The sequence below is a fragment of the Somniosus microcephalus genome, chromosome 7, assembly GCF_052327205.1.
Source record: "Somniosus microcephalus isolate GS21.2 chromosome 7, FLI_Smic_1.0, whole genome shotgun sequence".
In the NCBI taxonomy this organism is placed as follows: Eukaryota; Metazoa; Chordata; class Chondrichthyes; order Squaliformes; family Somniosidae; genus Somniosus; species Somniosus microcephalus.
In genome coordinates this window covers 100,260,079-100,278,245 of record NC_140993.1, presented here as the reverse complement: position 1 = coordinate 100,278,245, position 18,167 = coordinate 100,260,079, and the positions used below count along the sequence as shown (strand labels likewise).

General features: G+C 42.2%; 1 protein-coding gene across 1 annotated transcript in view; it reads left to right on the top strand.

Annotated features, from left to right (window-relative positions):
• The window catches only part of LOC147114821 (EMILIN-2-like), a 73,624-nt gene that overhangs the window by 17,373 nt on the left and 38,084 nt on the right, over positions 1-18,167 (top strand). The window contains exons 3-4 of the mRNA XM_085992794.1: positions 366-532; positions 9,016-10,959. Coding sequence (XP_085848920.1) covers positions 366-532; positions 9,016-10,959 — 2,111 coding nt within the window. The remainder of the gene's footprint in view (positions 1-365; positions 533-9,015; positions 10,960-18,167) is intronic.

Genomic DNA, 18,167 nt, shown 5'->3' with positions numbered 1-18,167 from the left:
GATTTAAGGTTGCTGATACTTTAAAGGTAGGAGCAACAGTAGCAAAGTCAAATGTATTCTGGGCTTTATACATGAGCCATTGAACATAAGGGAAGAAAATTATGCTAAATTTGTAAATTACATTGGCTTGACCATTGCTGGATTATTCATGCAATTCTGGAAAAATATTAGAGCCGTGCAAAGGATTCAATGAAGATTCACTAAAATATTATGACGAATAATAGGTTCTAATTCTGAAGAGAGGCCTGAAAAATAGGTGCATTTTCACTGAAACAGAATAGGATAAGGGGGACCTAACAAGCATTCTTAAGATTCTGTATATTTATGTTTCATAAACTATTTTCTTTATGCATTTTTCCAATTAGATATCGCACACATTTTCGTCCTACATATAAAGTTGCATATAAGGTGGTGACTCAACTGGAGTGGAGGTGTTGCCCTGGGTTTAAGGGTGAAGATTGCAAGGGTGGTCAATCAGGACAGACTGCAATTTCTCCTCTGCCATCTCCTGCCCCCAGACAAAGGAATCTCAGTAAGATTATGATTTGTGCCTGATTATTACTTTATGCTATTAGTAAATGAGATCATGCTAAATTAGGAATAGCTTTGCAAAATTATCGATAAATTATTTGAAAATTGCATTTTCTAAAATCCTTCCTCATAGCTTATCTAGATCACCATAATGTATCAAAACCATTATTGTGTAGCAAAGCAGTCAGTTTTTACTGAAATCTGGACTTGGCATGCGCTTTATCTGTTTGTAATCATCTCTTGGTTGCTGTAGTTTAAATTGCATAAAGGACTATAAAGGTTAATAATTAAATGTGAATAAACTACTTTATATAAACAGCTCTACAGTTATGTGTCTACCTCCGTAGTCAGTAACTTGTTTAGTTTATATATTGGTTTTGTTTGATATGGTAACTGTGGCCAATAAACAGGATGCCCATCTTTTTAACTAAAGTCTACAGCAAAAAATCCTCAGAAGACCAAAGCTAACATGAAATCCGGAGCAATTAATGTTTGCTCAGAGGATGCTTTGCAGAGTTATGGAATTTAATTTGTTCCTGATAACCTGCTTTGATAACCTGCCAATATTTTACTGAAGGCTCCACATTTCAACCTCTCCTTTAATTCTTCAGCCCTGGAGACAGTTTTTTGGCTGCATGTGCTTTTTTGATCTGCCGTTTCACTGGCTAGACTTTCTCTGCTTTGTGGCAAAAGTTGTTAACGTGTAAAGTAAGGAATAATACAAGGCAGAACTTGATATTGGAATTGGATCATTTTCTAGAAAGGCAAAATTTTCTTACATGGAAGTTGACTTATATCCTTCTAACTGGCAGCCTACAAGACAGTCTTCTTCCCCCAAATGCTTAGCGAAGTGACATCATGTATTCAGGATTCTGTCTGATTTATAGTTTATTAAATGTCATTTCTAAGTTTAGTAATGACATTTGAAGACCAAAAGATCCTGGGTTTTTGATTTCCTTTGCAGGAACTTTTTTCTTACTCAACCCTATTTTGTGTTGTTTTAACAAATGCACAATGTTCTAATAGTTATTGACTGATTTTCTTTCACGTGAAGTTCATGTTTACAACAAATCAACTCTGTTGTGTACAGATGACTTTAGCATCTTTAATGTTATGAACTGAAGACCATCATTTTGTGATTGTAATCTGAAGGATGTATATAGTAAATGAGTTTGAGATGTGAGGGTATTATACTTGCAGGAGATTGCAGGCATAATTGCAGTATGGAAGAGTTTCCCTTTACTTCATAGGTGCTCTTGTGAAGTGGGGTTTGAAAGTGTAGTGATTGTTAAACATTATTTAATCATTGCAAATTCTATGTGGCTTGATTCACATGGCCAGAATTTTCTCCCCCAAAAATGGGTGGGTTTGGAGTGTCGGGGCAGTTAAAGTGTTAAAAATGGGATTCCTGACCTTATCCCACTTCCAGCCCGCCCACTTCTGGTTTTAACGGGGGCGGGACAGGGGACGGGCGACCAACCCACTCCCATGGGGACATTACCTCAATTTAAATATTGCAATGAGGCTGGAAGCCTCTTTTTTCTCTCCATTTTGTGTTTAACTGCATGGGGATGGGTTTCACGCAATTTGTGAAACCCGGCAGTTAAACCGAGGCGGGGACTGCTGCATCCAGGAGGTAAGTGGCTTTATACCTACCTCCTGGATCCAGGATGCTGACCATAACCACTCCCCCCCAATCAGAGCCCCCCCCACAAGGCCGCCGATCACCTTCCCAGGCCTGCCCCCCCACCCCAAGCCTCCCCCCCCCCACCCCCAATGATGATGATGAGGCCGGCCACGATCCTCTCTCCCCCCACCCTGGTCCCTGGCCAACCGTCCCCCTGCAATCCCCAGGTCCCCCCTCACGATCCCCGACCCTTGCTGATGCTCTCTCCCGCCTCCCAATCCCCAACCTCTGCCGATTGCCGATCCTCCTCCCGCAATCTCTCGCCCAGACCGACCCTCACTTCTGAGGCCTACCCACCCACAGCCAGCCAGCCTCTCAAGCTGGCTGCGGGCAGGAATCTGAGGTCTCACATTCAAATCGGGCCCTGCCGGGTTTCCCGCACGCCTTGGAGACCCCCCCCGCCCCCCAACCCGCTTACCTGCAGAAAATTCCGGCCATAATGTTTTATATAATCATCTGTCAAGGACAGTATTATGCACAGCACCTTGGAACTAGGACTGAGGATTAATCCCTTAGTCCACCATGGTATTTGATAAAGTACCACATAACAGATTTATCTGGAAAATAGAAGTGCATGGTATTAAAGGGACATTGGTAACTTGGGTACCTCATTGACTAAGGGATAGGAGGCAGAGAGTAATGGTGAATGGATGTTTTTCTGACTGGAGCGAAGTATGCAGTGGGGTCCCCCAGACATTGGTATTAGGACCATTGCTTTTCTTGTTATATATAAATGACCTGGGCTTGGGTATAGGGAGTACAATTTTGAAGTTTGCGGATGATACAAAACTGGGCAACATACTAAATAGTGAGTAGCATAGTAGCAAGCCTCCGGAGGACATAGACAGTGTGGTGAAATGGGCAGACACATGGCAGATGCAATTTAATGCAAATAAGTGTGATGTGATGCATTTGGGGAGAAACAACATGGAGCGGCAGTATAATCTAAATGGTAGTATTTTGAAGGGGTGCAAGAGCAGATGGACCTGCGGGTGCATATTCACAAATCTTTGAAGGTGGCAGGGCAAGTTGATAAGGCGGTTAAGAAAGTGTATGGGATATTTGGCTTTGTAAATAGGGACATTGAATACCAAAACAAGGACGCATGCTAAACTTTTACAAATCACTGGTTAGGCCTCAGCTGGAGTATTGTGTACAATTCTGGGCACCACACTTTAGGGAGGCTGTCAAGGCCTTGGCAAGGGTACAAAGAAGGTTTACTAGGATGATACCATGGATGAGGGACTTCAGTTATGAGGAGAGATTGCAGAAGCTGGGATTGTTCTCCTGAGAGCAAAGAAGGTTAAGGGGGGATCTCAAAAAGATATTCAAAATGATGAGGCGTTTTGATAGAGCAGGTAGGGAGAAACTGCTTCCTCTGGCAAGTGGGTCGATAACCAGAGGTCATAGATTTTAAATAATGGCAAAAGAACTAGAGGGGAAATGAGGAGAACTTTTTTTGCACAGAGGTTCGTTAAGATCTGGAACACACTACCTGAAATGGTGGTGGAATTAGATTCCATAGGAACTTTCAAAAGGCAATTGGACATGTACTTGAAGAGGACTAATTTGCAGGGTTATTGAGGAAAAGCTGGGGTGTGGGACTAAATAGGACAGCTCTTTCAAAGAGCCGGCACAGGGACGCCGGACTGAATGGCCTCCTTCTGTGCTGTAAGATGCTATGATTCTATAATGCACTTACTGTGATGTCACTGACTGAATCACCAACTTCTGCAGTATCATGGTAAAGAAATGAGATAGGGTTGCTATATCTACATGGTCCAAATCCACCAAAAGATATAGCTTCTGCCTAATATCCATACTGCACACTTTATGGCAGGGGTCTGGGTAGTGATTAGGAGTTGTCATAAAGCACAGCCTACAGCCTTCACAAACCCAGTGGACAGGTTCCTTCCTTGAGGTACTTTAACATGGCCTATGACAATACAGCCACAATGCTGCGCAGTTTGTCCATTTTTATTTTTTGAGCATAATTTTGATTGTTGCTGAAGTTTCATGATGTTGCAAATTTATTTTCTTTCAGTCCTGATCTAAAGACCCACTCCTCCATTTTAAAAGCAAATATCAGACCAATAAAATAGCCTTCAATATCAAACACTCTTTGTCCCCTCTGAAAGTCTCAGATCAACAGCTTATCTTGTCATGTTTCAGGATTTTGGTCTATTTTACCTGGGAGGGATTCTTGATTTTGCTTGGAAATTGAATCCAAGGTTCTAAGATTTTAGTACGCAAAGTGCCAGCACCTTTTTGTTTTAACAGAGTGACTGCTGCCAACGAACCAGAAGCTACTAGAAGCTGCGCAGAAGAATTCTGCGCATAAATGTTAACGTTAACCAATTCAACCGTTAATTTTTATTTTCTTCAGTTCGGCAGCAGATCACTTTTCCCCGATGCATAACCGTTAACTTTCTCTCTCGGCTCAGTTCAGCAACAGCGATCTCTTTTCCCCACTCCCTCCCCTCCTTTCTCACCAATCTGTGGGAAGTCCAACGAGAACAACCAATAAACCAACGGAACTGCACATGCACAACTACTTTACTTCGTTGGCAGCAGTCACATCCTTTTTTAAAATGGAGTAAAAGATTGGAAATGTTTGAATAACGGGAACCAGTTGTCTCAATAGGTTCTCTTGAATAGAATTGGTCAGCCATCAAAACTGTTATCTTTATCAGATTGCGACAAATAGATAAGACGCATTCAAATGATTCCAGCATGTGTTCTTATGTTGAAGTAAGTGTCCTGTCTGTGAGCTAAGCAGGGATTGTCTTGGAGAAATCGACTTCTGGGAAGGTGGTAGCCAGTTTGATTGCAAGCACTACTGGCCCACCCCTGGACACCAAGGAAGTCTGAGGTCAAAGTCCCAAGTAGGGAACAAAAGAAGAGAGAATCATGTGGCCTGGGTCAGCTCAGCAAGATCTGGGAACGGAACCTGACTTAGCGAGAGAACAGTTTCTTATGCTTAAGCTCAGAGCTGGTCAGATTCAAAGAAATGTCTAATCAAAAAAAAGTTTGGAAAACCCCCTTCCAGAGACAGTGTGATGTGTTTTTTTTTCTATATCATGAGGAGGGTCCGGAATTAGGTGCAGAAGAGTGAGATTTTCTATACCTGTTACCTTCATTTCCTTTCAGTAAAATAAAGCAGCTTGATGATTTGTGTAAGGCCTCATCTCACTAGAGTGTTAATCAATCTACGGAAAATTGGATTAGCACACGTGGAGGCAGGGGTGACATTACGATATCTAGTTCATATTGTAAGGTGGGGAGGTTCCTTGTTATGGTCCAGGTCATGCTATCGTATGATTAGACATTGGGTAATAAAGATAAACTCTTGATTGTAACAGACACAGGATCTACTTATGGGAGAAACCGGTGACTGAACCTGAGAAAATAATTAGACCAGATTCGAAGTTTGTAACTGCCAATATTTATAGGACTTAAAATAATTATGGAATCCTTGTTTTACTAAATTTTAATTTCTATATTGAGTTGATTCTAATTAGTTCTTCATTTAAAATATTTATCATTCTGTACATAGTTACAGCCATCATTTGATAATCGTTATGATTTAAAATCCTTCATTCAATTGCCATATTTATAAATATTTACCAAATTATTATTCTCCTTTATTATATTTAGCATATAGTGAAGCTTACTTTATTAATAAATAAGTTTATATTTGCACACTCAGCATTTATACCAACAGACAGTATTGTTCCTTCCAGTGCTATTTGGTTTGAGAGGGTAAATTGGGAAAGATTATTTCCACTGGATGTCAATTTTGGATTAATACAAAAGCATGAAGGGTTGGGTAAAATATTTTTTTAATGTAAAGGATTATTAGAATATGGAATACATTACCACAAGTGGCTTTGAAGCTGAATCATCACAAAGGAGAAGAATTGCAGGGATTATGGGGAAGGAAAGGGAAATATGATTAAAGTAGACAGCTTTGATATGGACCCAGCACTGGCACAGGCATGGTGTGCCAAATGGCCTCCTTCTGTGTTCAAAATTTCTATAATGCTATTGTTTCTGGTTGTCATTATTGGATTTCATTTAATTGATTTTGATTATATTTAATGTCCCATGTTTTTCAACAACGGTGATATTTTTTCCTTTCTTGTGTTCTAGACTCGGTAACAACACCACATTATTAAAAGGGAACTACCAATTTAAAGCTTGTCGAGGCCCAGTCCTCCACAGAGTTGCTTTTAACAGGTTGCATATCTTCAGATAAATCCAAAACCAATTTGAGACATCAAATAGAAAAAGAGAGTCACTCCTTCATTTCAGAGAGCAACTATTTACCACAGTCTGTATATAAAATTGCTTGAAATGACAAGCATTGACTAATGCACAGTCACGGTCTGAGTCGAGCATTATTTTCCTTGTCTACTCAACAAGTATTACAGGGAAGCAGTGATGGTTGTGGTTTGGAAGCAGGATACAGCACCCATGGGTGAAAGAGTGGTAATATTTAGACTGAAGAGGTATCCTGGAAGATGGATAAAATGGCCCAGAAGACAATTTTAGACTGTTTATGCATACTGTGTGGTAAATGGTCTGAATTAATCTTTTCCTGGCTCTTTCCTGGGTCTCCTCATCCAGTGACTCAGAGACTCTGTCTGCTGTACAATGAATAGGTCATAATAGGAGAAATATCACTCATCAAAGGACGTCTGCTATTCCTCAGATAGGCTGTACTTTTTCTGTGTAGGACTGAGTCCAAACCAAATTAGCAATCAAAAATGACTCACATTGAGCCACCTTAGGTTAATGAGTACATAGCCGGGGAGAGAGTGGCGCTGGGGGGACTATAGATGGGAATAATAAGTTACAAACACAAATAAGAACATCACTATTAACTACACAACATCAAAGCTATATTTATAATAATCCATTAAATGTCACACACTCCTTATTTGGGCATCACTGTTCTGACACACAATTACAACTGCAGCTGCACACTTCCACTACTAGATGGAGTTTGAAACACTCCAGAAGTTGCAGATCCCCATACCTATATCTGCAGCATCAGCAGTGCATTTTGAGCCTTTGTCCGACTTTCCGTGGACAATGTCACGGGAGATCCACTAATATGAATTAATCTTTGAACATATTCTACACAGTCCAAATGATCAGTGAAATTGAGGGACTTGAAAAGCCAGGTCAAACTGGATTAATGTGATACTTGGTACCGCTTCTTACAGGCCACGTGTGTAATCCTGTTTGTTGGAATAGCCTGTGAACAGGAGACTGAGAAACTTACATTTCTTGTAGACATCTTGTCATACATTAGCCCAATTTAGTTTCCACATCGGTGTTAAAAGTTGAATGGAAAATAAAGTTTTGTGGGTGGATGTCAGAATTAAATTTTTAACAATATTCCTTCATCTTTATTAATATTTTTAGGCCTAAAAAGGCTAGATCATAGAGTGGTTACAGCACAGAAGGAGGCCGTTCGGCCCATCGAGCCCATGCCGGCTCTCTGCAAGAGCACTTTAACTAGCTTGCAGAAAAAAGGAGAGTAGTAACCACTTGAACATTGACAGTATTGATCAATGGTATACATGGGAAGTGTAGGTAGTTAAGTGGTTAAGAATCAAATTTAAACACATCTGTTTTCTTAACATTTCCCAATAAATGGGTGTAACCATGATAACCAGAGTACTATAGAAATATAAGCGAAGGGTCTCAGTTGACAAATGTAAACAACAACTTTGCAGCATTGAAATGTAATTGGCCTAGAAATTCAGTGGGCTGCGCCACCCGTTAGTGCCTTAAGAGGGCGCTAAGTGGGTCGGAAGCCACTGGCCACGCCTCCCACTAAATTCAGCAGGACGCTAATGGCGGCGCTAGCCGTTAACGCTGCGCCTCTACCGATGACGTCATCGGTGTGCGCAGCGCCCCGCTGATGCCCCGATCACAATATTTAGATGCGCCCCCTGCTTTAGCACCGGACGCTATGTGCGACCGGTTCAGGGGAGCCTACCTGCGGCGGTAGAGGCGCTAATTAAAGGAGAGGTGCGGGGCGGCCATTTTTTTTGCTGGCCGCCTGCCAGCACCTCTCCGCGCTGCCGTCCCCGGCCTCCTGAGCCCCCCCCCCCCCCCACGGAGTGCCAACTGCGTTCCAAGAGCCCGGCATTTCTCCTCGGTGCCGGGCTCTTTTGCCGGCACTCGCGATCCTCGATCACGCTGCACAAGGCCCCTCCCCTTTAAGAAGGGGAGGAAGGCCTGCAGTACCGCAGCGCGCCGTGCCGCAGCGTGTGGCACTGCGGCACGTTTCGCAGCGATATTCAGTTGCAGCGCCCCAAGAGGGATGCGGGGCGCCTCCCGTAGCGCCGCGCTTCCCTCTGAGGTGCTCAAACTGAATTTCCGGCAGGCAGCCGCGACTGCTTCCGGGGCGCTACTTTTAGCGCCCTGGCGAGGCTGGCACCCCAAACGGGGCTATAGTCAATTTCTAGGCCATTGTGTTTAAAATGAGTGTGTTGATTTTATTTGGAGATTAAGATATTTTAGTAATGTTGTTATAGCAGATTGGATTCCTTTGGTCAGCTGTTCTGTACTACTGTCTGAACAGGTTGCATTGTAACTATTACCCTTCTATAATTGTAATTGGCAGACTAAAGATGTTCTGTGCTAAATACAAGTTTGATTAGGTTTTAAATTTTTAAAAATTCACAGCTATTTTGTTTGACAATTTATGTTCTGTGTTCACATAAGAATACATGTTTTCTATAGATTATCTAATATTGACACTTGTATGTCTTAATCAGTACCCAAATCTACAGACAGCCAAGTTCATAAACTGCCATCTACTGATGCCCAAGGACAGAAAATTCAGCAGTTGGAATATGAGGTACAACGCCTTAACCAAGTCCTGGAAAAAGTGCAGGCCTCAGTAACAGGATTGAGTGACAATCTGAGGCATAATGTCCAGGAAGATACCAGCAAAATGCTTGTAACATTATTAAGCAATCTGAGACTGCCTGGCAGCGCTGTTGGCTTTGAGACTCTCCATGTTCCAGTCACCCAAGAGAATGAAGACACATTTCATCAATCGGGAATGGGTGAAATGATGTCTAAACTCACAGAAGTTAAGGACACATTAAAGAGCAAGAGCGATATGCTGGATGAACTGCATGGAATGGTGACTGGACATGATGGACAGTTGAAGCAGCTAATGGAATCAGTTCAAGGACCTATTTCTACTTATTCTCCATTTTCCAATGGAGACTTTTATCAATCTTACATTGATAGTAAATTTGAAACTCTCAGGGAAGAGATGATGGTAGGCATTGACATGAAATTTGCAGATCTGAAAAATTCCTGTGAGTATAAGTTAATGTCTCTCAAACAGCAATGTAAAGAAAATGGATCACACTATGAGAATGTAGAAGAATTGCTCAATGAAAAAGAGGCTGAACTGAGAAAGGAGATCCATGACCTCAGAAGTCTTCTACAAGAATCACCAGGCCAGTTCAACTGCTGTGCTCCCATAGGCATTTTAAGACAGCAACTGAACAACATGGATCGAAGGGTCTATAGAATTGCAGATGCCAACAGGCTATTGAATGCCAGATTGGATAATGAAATGGAGCGTTTCACTACCCTTAAGCTGGAAGATATTTTTGATGAGAGGTTAGAAGAAATTGAATCTAGAATAAATGTAACAGAGAAAAATGCTGAAGAACATTGCTTTTATATTGAGTATAGTCTGAAAGGACTCATTGAAACTGAAGTTGATGGCGTGAAGGAACTGCTAAAGAGGAGGCTACAATTGTTAGAGGCTAAACATAACAATGATTTGGCACTGATTAGCAACACAACTTCTACTGGTGCAATAGACAGCGAGCTGGAATCATTACTTCAAAGTGATCTGAATTCCAGTAATGATCATCATCATATCAATAATGGGATGGACCATTTGGAGAACAGGTTTCAGAAGTTAGAAAATTTATGCCTGACTGGTTGTACTTCTGTTACAAAGGAGATGAAGGACATCAAAATGGATTTAGAAACCTGCAAAAATGACTACAAGGGCTTATTATTAAAAACTGAACAAAACTTAATCCTCTTTAAATCTCTGAATGGTACAGTTCATGAGGGTCTCAAGAAGATTGAAGAAAATGAAGACTTAGAAGTGATACAAGGAGAAATCGTCTCACTAAAAGTCACCATAAACACTGTAGAGCACTTTGTACGAGCACAGTGGGAAGGTCTGAACAAGAATACTGAAGCACTCTTAACGGTCGAGTCCACTTTAACGAAGAAGCAACAGGAACTCCTGGATAAGATTTACAAACTCCAAGAAACAGACAAAAACCTAGAATCCCAGCTCCAGAAGAATAATAGTCAGTTAATTGAAATGAAGGAACAATTGGAGCAGCTAACAAGTCAGATTACTAAAGACATAACTAAGTGTAAACACAGTAATCAGGGGATCCAGAAGGAAGTCTCCCATGTTGACAGGAGAGTGGCCCACATTGAGAATGTGTGCAGTAAACTGGACAATATTTCTGGCAGCCTACAAAGGATTAAAGATGGTCTGAACAAACATGTCAGTAGTCTTTGGAACTGTGCGCATCAGATAAATGAAACTGTGAAATCGCACTCAAAAGACATTGTTACATTAAAGAGTGCTGTTCGCCGATTCCAAAGCCAGGTTCCTAAAATTGTTCATAAAACTGAAGGTTTACTTCCACTTCAGCCTATTCCAGGTAGGATTCATTGACGTTGATTATATTCTGTTTCTTGCTATGTTGCTTGAAATTCTAAATATTTTGTCCTCTGGTGAAGGATGTGTTAGGCTTTGAATTATATTAGATGTTTATTGACATGCTCATCTACCTAATTAGTAAAATATTTATTATCAGTTCTGTCAGTCAGTACATCTAACATTTTGATATTAATGCACATTTCAAGCACAAAATTTTACACTCCCACCATTTTAGTTTCCTAAAATCCTAGTTCTGACACTACTTTTCATTCAGTATTCATTTACAAAAGTACTCGCCACCACCTTTCCACCATCTGTATTTTGCAGTAATGTCAGGAAGAAATGCATCCTAGCCAACTCTTAATTTTGTTAATGAAAACTATCAAATATATGATCCAGGTCCAGGACTGCAGACAATGGCAAATTTTACCATTTCTGAATGGGGATGTAAACACTTGAGCTTTATTTTCTAGAGGGAGCTTAGGGTATGTCCCTGTGCCACAAATATTAAGGGTGATTATAACCCTGCTGCTTGGCGGAAACTGGGCAGTTAAAATCACCTATAGGACTTATTAGCCAACATTCCACACCAATTCTACAGTCTACGATTTTAACCTCTTATGAGCAGGCGACAGGGACAACTGCAGGAAACTGGTCGGGTCATCCTTCAAATATGCAAATCGTGTTCTGATGTCCTCATCGGGGCCTGACTGCTATTTTAACTGTGGGCCTGAGTGGGAAAGTTGTTGTGGCTTTCCTGCCAGGTTCACCTAAAGGAAGAGGAGGCAGGGTCAGAAGAGGCCCAAAAAGGTAAGCCTTTTTACTTTTTTGACTTTCCTTATGAGGTTATGAGGAGTAGGAGTGCTAATTTGGGCCCCACAAGGAAAGTTTAGGTCTCCCCTGCCCTGGGATTCCTCTCCCCTTCCTCGATTGTGACTTACCTGAGTGCTTGGGACTGTTCCTTTGGTCCCTGCTGTCCAACTTTCTGCCGTTGCCTGCTGGGTAGATGCTGCTTCACGCTGGTATTGGGCAAGAGAATGACCAGGCCTATGCAGATGAGGCCTTAGAGTTAAAATCTCCTGGGCCTCATGCTGCTGATGTCAGGACAGTTTGATGCCTGCCTCAGCTCTTGCCTGCCCGATTACCACCACAAATTAAAATTGGGGTTATTGATTTCTAATGCCTATTTAGTGTATTTCATGTTTGTATAATTTGTTCCCTTGATCATTTAAAAAAAATACTTTCATTTTTCAGTAAGCTGCAGTCTTCAGGAAGCTTTTGTCCAATCCTTTTCAGTGATTTCTAGTTACTTCTGTCAGTAAGCTGGCCCTGATTTCCTGTTATTGTGGAATTCTGGCGTATATTCGGAAGGCTGGGAGTCCCACCGCCAAAAGCACATGCACCTGACATCCTCCCTCTACGATTTTCTAGGGTCGGGTCATTTTCATTTTTTAGGCAGGTTCCCTGGCCTACCATTTTAAGCCTGCCAAGAGGCGACTGAGATTAGTATGTGGCAGGCATCTGAGCCTTAGGGCTGGATTTTATCAATGGGAACGCGTTGGAGACGGGACTGCTGCTTGTCAGGTTTCAGTCCCGCCCCCAATGACATCTGGCCAACCCACGCTATTTTCCCTTGATTGACCTTGTTAAGCCCGCCCAGCGGGCTTAGCTGTCCAATTAAGAGAAAGCCAGTGACAGAGAACGTCAGCGTATGAGATTTCATCTGTCAAAAATGAATTGTCATCGTTTGACAGCTTTGAGAAGCAGTCAAACACTGACAATCTCTGTTCAAAGGTAAGCCCTTGGACTGAAGACTTACCAAACCTCTCTCCTTAGCAGAAATCAGATGACTCCTGCATCGGAGAATGCAGCAGCCATTCTGTCATTTCTGCCGTGGAGATGAGGCACCTCCGGATCCCCAAGGGTTGAAGCCTACAGAAAGAAACAAAGGTAAGGAAACTTTTTCTAACACTTTGCACTCACCTCTCATACTTACCTCTCCACACTTGCACCCATCACTCACCTCCTCAGCGCACTTTTCGACCCCTCTCACCCCCGCAGACCCACTGGCGAGGTTCTCAGCCTTCGGGAAGCCCCCACTTGTGTGGGTAAAATGGGGATAAGCCTCATACCTGCCTGTTAACTACCTGTTAATAGGCAGTTAAGTAGTTGTAATCCCCTTCCCGCCTCGAGGCGATGGGTCCCTGCTCGAGTCGGGGACCAGTCTCCTTGGAAGATGACACAGAGGCGAGTTGGGAGCGGGGTTGGTACCCGCTCCAGGTTTCTGCCATTTTCCTGGCAGTCCTGCCTCCAACCTGCCTCCCCAGGGCTGGGAAAATTCCCCCCTTAGTGTGCCCGGTGAACTCTTTGCTAATGGAAATGTTATTTTAAGATGTAGAAAAGGATTGGCACAGCCTGTGCAATCGATCAGCCTATAATCAGCTGCATAGGCTTTATGGCCCGTTCTACAAGCAGGAGTCCCCTATGCCCAATGTTGCTATGGAGCAGTTGACAGAAAATACATATTTCCATCATTTGCATACTATTGCGGTGTGGTCACTAATTGCGTTGGTCGATGTATTATACTTCCCCTGTCTCTTCCAGTGGGAAATCCTGGAAGTTGAGGGGGAGTTCCGGTGGGCAGGTGGCATGGCTCTCAAAGAATTTTCTGCTCGAGGTGGTTGAACATGTTGCCTCCCACCTTCATGCTCACCTCTTCCATAACTATATGTTTGAATCCCTTCCATCTGGCTTCTGCCCCTCCCACAGCACCGAACGGCTATACTCAGAGTTATGAATGACATTCTCTGTGACTCTAGTGTATTATTCCACCTCACCCTCTCTGCAGCCTTCAACACGGTCGGCCATATCATCCTCTTCCAGTGCCTCTCCTCCATTGTCCAGCTCAGTGTGATTCCCCTCGCTTGGTTCCAGTCTTACCTACCCAATTGTAGTCAAAGCATCTCTAGCAATGGCTTCACTTCCCACCCACGCACCATCTGCAGTCTTCCAAGAATTCGCCTTTGTCCCCTCCTCCTCTTCATCTACCTGCTGCATCTTGGGGTCTGGTTTCACATGTATGCTGATGACAACCAGCTCTGCCTCTCCTCCAAACCCTCCACTGGCTCTCTGCTGTCAGTCTGCTTGTCTGACATACATTATTGGGTGAGTAGTAACTTCTTCCAGCTAAGCATTGGAAAGATCAAAGCCATCATCTTTGTTCTTTCCCACAAATTCAGTTCCCTCGCCACTGACTCCATCCCCTTCCCTGTCACTATTCTAGGCTGAATCAGACAGTCTGCAGTCTTCCAAGATAGGTTTCTGATCCCATATCCTTTCCATCACAAATACCACCTAATCTACTTCTGTAACAATGCCCACCTCTACCCTGACCTCAACCCATTTGCTGCTGAAACCCTCATATATGCCTTGTTCAACACCAGACTTGATTGCTCTAACACTGTCCTTGTTAGCCTCCCATAAACAATGCTCCATAGGCTCCAATTTGCCCAAACCTCTGCTGCCTATATCCTATCCCCTACCAAGGCTCATTTGCCCATCACCTCATCCTTGCTGGCCCACTTTGGTTCCCGGGCCCCCAAAGCCTCAAACTTAAAATTATTGATCTTATAGCCTCATTCCTTCCTATCTCTGTAATCTCCTCCAGCCCTACAACTACCTCCAGACTCTAACTTTGGCCTCTTGTGCATCCTCCCTCCTAACTTCCTGCCATTGGCAGCCATGGATTCAGCCTAGGTCCCACTCTAACCTTCTGACCTCTACTGGTGTAGTAGAGCAAATATTGTAGTAATAGTGATACAATACACCTGCCCATATATGGGTTTACACATTATACTCTACTTCCTTTGTCACTTATGGCTTCCGAAGAACTTTGTGCTCAAGTTACACCCGAGAGCCAGCATTCCTCAAGTGGGCTATCTAGGCTGCTTTATTTAGTGAAAGCTTCAAAGTCTGTTTTTCACATTCAGTCCTCTCAAAACCTGTTAATGCTTCCACACCCTCTTTGGGCTCTGTAACATCCATAATTTTCTGTTTAGGTTTTAGCTTTTTTGAACTTTTTCTAAGTCCCCTCCTTAATAGCCTTCTCATCTAAACTTTTCATCCAATTTACTGGTAGCCTATGTTTCTAAAGTTTTGGATTTGTTCTGTAACTTGGCATTCTTGGAACCTTGTTATTTCCTTGTTTAAGAATTCAGACACTCTACCATCATTCAATCAAGTATTCTTAATTTTCATGTAGTGACCCCTGCTGAAATTGCATGTGTACAGATGTTGAGGGAGGACAGAAATGGACTTCATTGTGTTGCCCCTCTGCACTCCCTCACACCCTTCAGTAACTGAAGAGCCTACCGGCACCTGTTGACCAGGCTCAATCCTGAGACCTGAGACATACAAATCTGTAAGATCTCTGGCTCAGTTCTTGGTCTGCGTTGAATGAAATCACTCTATGACAGGGGACACTACAAGTTTCCCCAGTGCTCTGAGTGAGGGTATATTAATTAGGGTTCTTGTCTTTGATCACTGTCCAATGACACCTGCTGGAAACAGCGTGAGTTTGGATGCCAACTGAGCACGGGATTGTAGTAAGCCTCGGTGCCTCCCACAGTGGAATATTCTGAGGACACTCACTTGTTCTGGAGGAAAGCTGGCATCCATGGTGAGTCTTTGTCTTCAGGAGAGAAGAGGAGGAAATTGGAGGAAACATCTGGGAGGAGATCCATCTTCAAAGTTGCTAAAACATCATTATATTACTGATTGTACATAAAAATTAAATTGCACTAAAGTTGTGAATGTATAAAACAGCCCATCTGTTCACTAAACAGGAATTCCTTACCCCTTTGTCCTTTTTTATTTGTTTGAAAGCTACTTTGGTTCTCACTTTCAAAAACTGAAATGATGATACTCAGTCGCTGTTGGTATCGAGATGTTTTTGTGCCTGGCGTAGTCCAGAAACATGACTACTAGGTAATAATTATCACAGTATGATTGTTAGACATGGTTTGAATGGTTGTGACATTATATAGTCAAATTGACACAAAAGTCAGTAAGAAAAATATTTTTCTGGTGGTTGGTAGTTTACTGTCACAAATAAGTGAAATTTATCACCTACTGAAAATTGTTGTTTGCTTGCAGAATTTTAATTTAACTGCTATCACATAAATTGCACCAGTTAACAAACTGTCATAAATCACTCTATAACCAGGCAATCCATTCTGCTTCATCCTGAACTCAGTTAACGCCTGTGAGGCTGTAGTTTCTTTTGAAAACAGGGTCAGCAGATTATGCTGACGCCTGGCAGCTCAATATTTTTTTTGGTGCTAGCTTCCCCCTTGAAGTACCAAATATGGCAGCATCATAGAATTATAGAACAGTACAGCACAGAAGGAGACCATTCATCCCATCGAGTCTGCACCAGCTCTTTCGAAGAGCAATCCAGTTAGTCCCACTCCCCCGCTCTTTCCCCATATCCCTGCAAGTTTTTCTCCTTCAGGTATTTATCCAATTTCCTTTTGAAGGCTACTATTGAATCTGTATCCATCACCCTATCAGGCAGTGCATTCCAAATCCTAACCACTCGTTGCGTAAAAAAGTTTTCCCTCATGTCGCCCCTGGTTCTTGTAACATTTTTAAATAAACTTAAAAATACAGAGCAATGAGTGTCAATGTAATCATCTTGTGACAAAATATACTCATAAGGTCAGAACAATGCATCAGTGCAAAAATCTAGAAGGAAATTGATAGCAGGTGCTGTCGTAAAACTAGGCAAAGTGGGAACGTTGGGAGTGGTGAGATATAAAATCAATGGGCTTGCAGTGCATGGGATTCATTAATTACATCATCCAAACATCTGCTGAAATGAATAAATCTTGACCATTTTGTAGCCTAGACAGTAGAATGCCAGCTTCCCATCCAGATGGTTGTGGTTTAGAGTCTCAAGGGTGCTTGTCTCTTGAATCACGTGGAGCATGTTTTTTTTTCCAGGTTTTGTTAGGCTACGAGGTGGAACACCCCATGATGCAAAGGCTATGAGGTGGAACATCCCATGATGCAAAGGCTACATTTAGCCATTAATATAATTATCTCATCCACCATGAGCACATTGCTTTCCCCAATCACATGCTTTAAGGAGTGATTTATGCCCCATCTCACTGAGAGGGAGGGAAAAAGAGGGAAAAAGAAAAGGGATAGATCATGAAAATCCAAAAAATATTGTATCAATTTTATTAGCAAATACATAAGAGCTCCTTTCATAGTCCTTCAAACAATCTAGTTAAGGCTACAGTTGTTTGGATAAGATTCAACTCCAATATTGACAGCAGTGCTTTGCGTTTTTTGAAATGTGCCTGTATCTTACTTGTGATACCATCACCCTAGGGCAAGTTGCTGCTGACAAGCATCTGATCGCAATTATCTCAGAATCCCTAGTTATACTTCTTATTAGAAGTCTAGTTCAGCTGTTCTTTTAATAAAATCTGAGCCACAGCTGTCTATACAGCACTCACAGCAGAGAAAGGGGATGTTAACTGAAAACACTACAAATCACAGACCTCTGTTGTATGACATACATATGTTATGACAAGCCACACCTAATTTGCAGCAGCTGATAAGATATTAATACTGGGTTCATGATGTTTGAATCTCTAGGCCAATATTTACATTGTCATACAAGGAAGGTTCATATCAAAACTGTCAGATCAGCAGCTTCAATATTGCCATGTAAAATCCAAAGTACTGCAGATGCTGAAAATCTGAAACAGAAACAGAAAATTGTAGGAAACACACAACAGGTAAATCAGGATCTGTGGAGAGAACGGACAAGTTAGCATTTCAGGTGTCGACCCTTCTGAAAAATAAGAGGTCAAGAACCATATTGGAATACAATCAGATAAAGGCAAGGGGGAAAATAATAATATGCCCGTCTGCCTCTTATTTTTCAGTTTTGAAGAGGGGTCCGCGCCCAAAACTTTAATTTTTTCTTCTTTCGACAGATGCTGACTGACCTTCTGCATGTTTTCAGCATTATCTGTTTTGTTTCAGTATTTGAGTCTGAGTTTAGTACTTGAATTCACCTGTGGCTTATGTGGAGCTGGGCTGTTCCCAGTAGATGGGGTGTGGACGTGGGCAAAAGGAGCAATTCACAGGCGCAGTATAAACATTTGTACACGTGCATACTAGATAGGTACATAG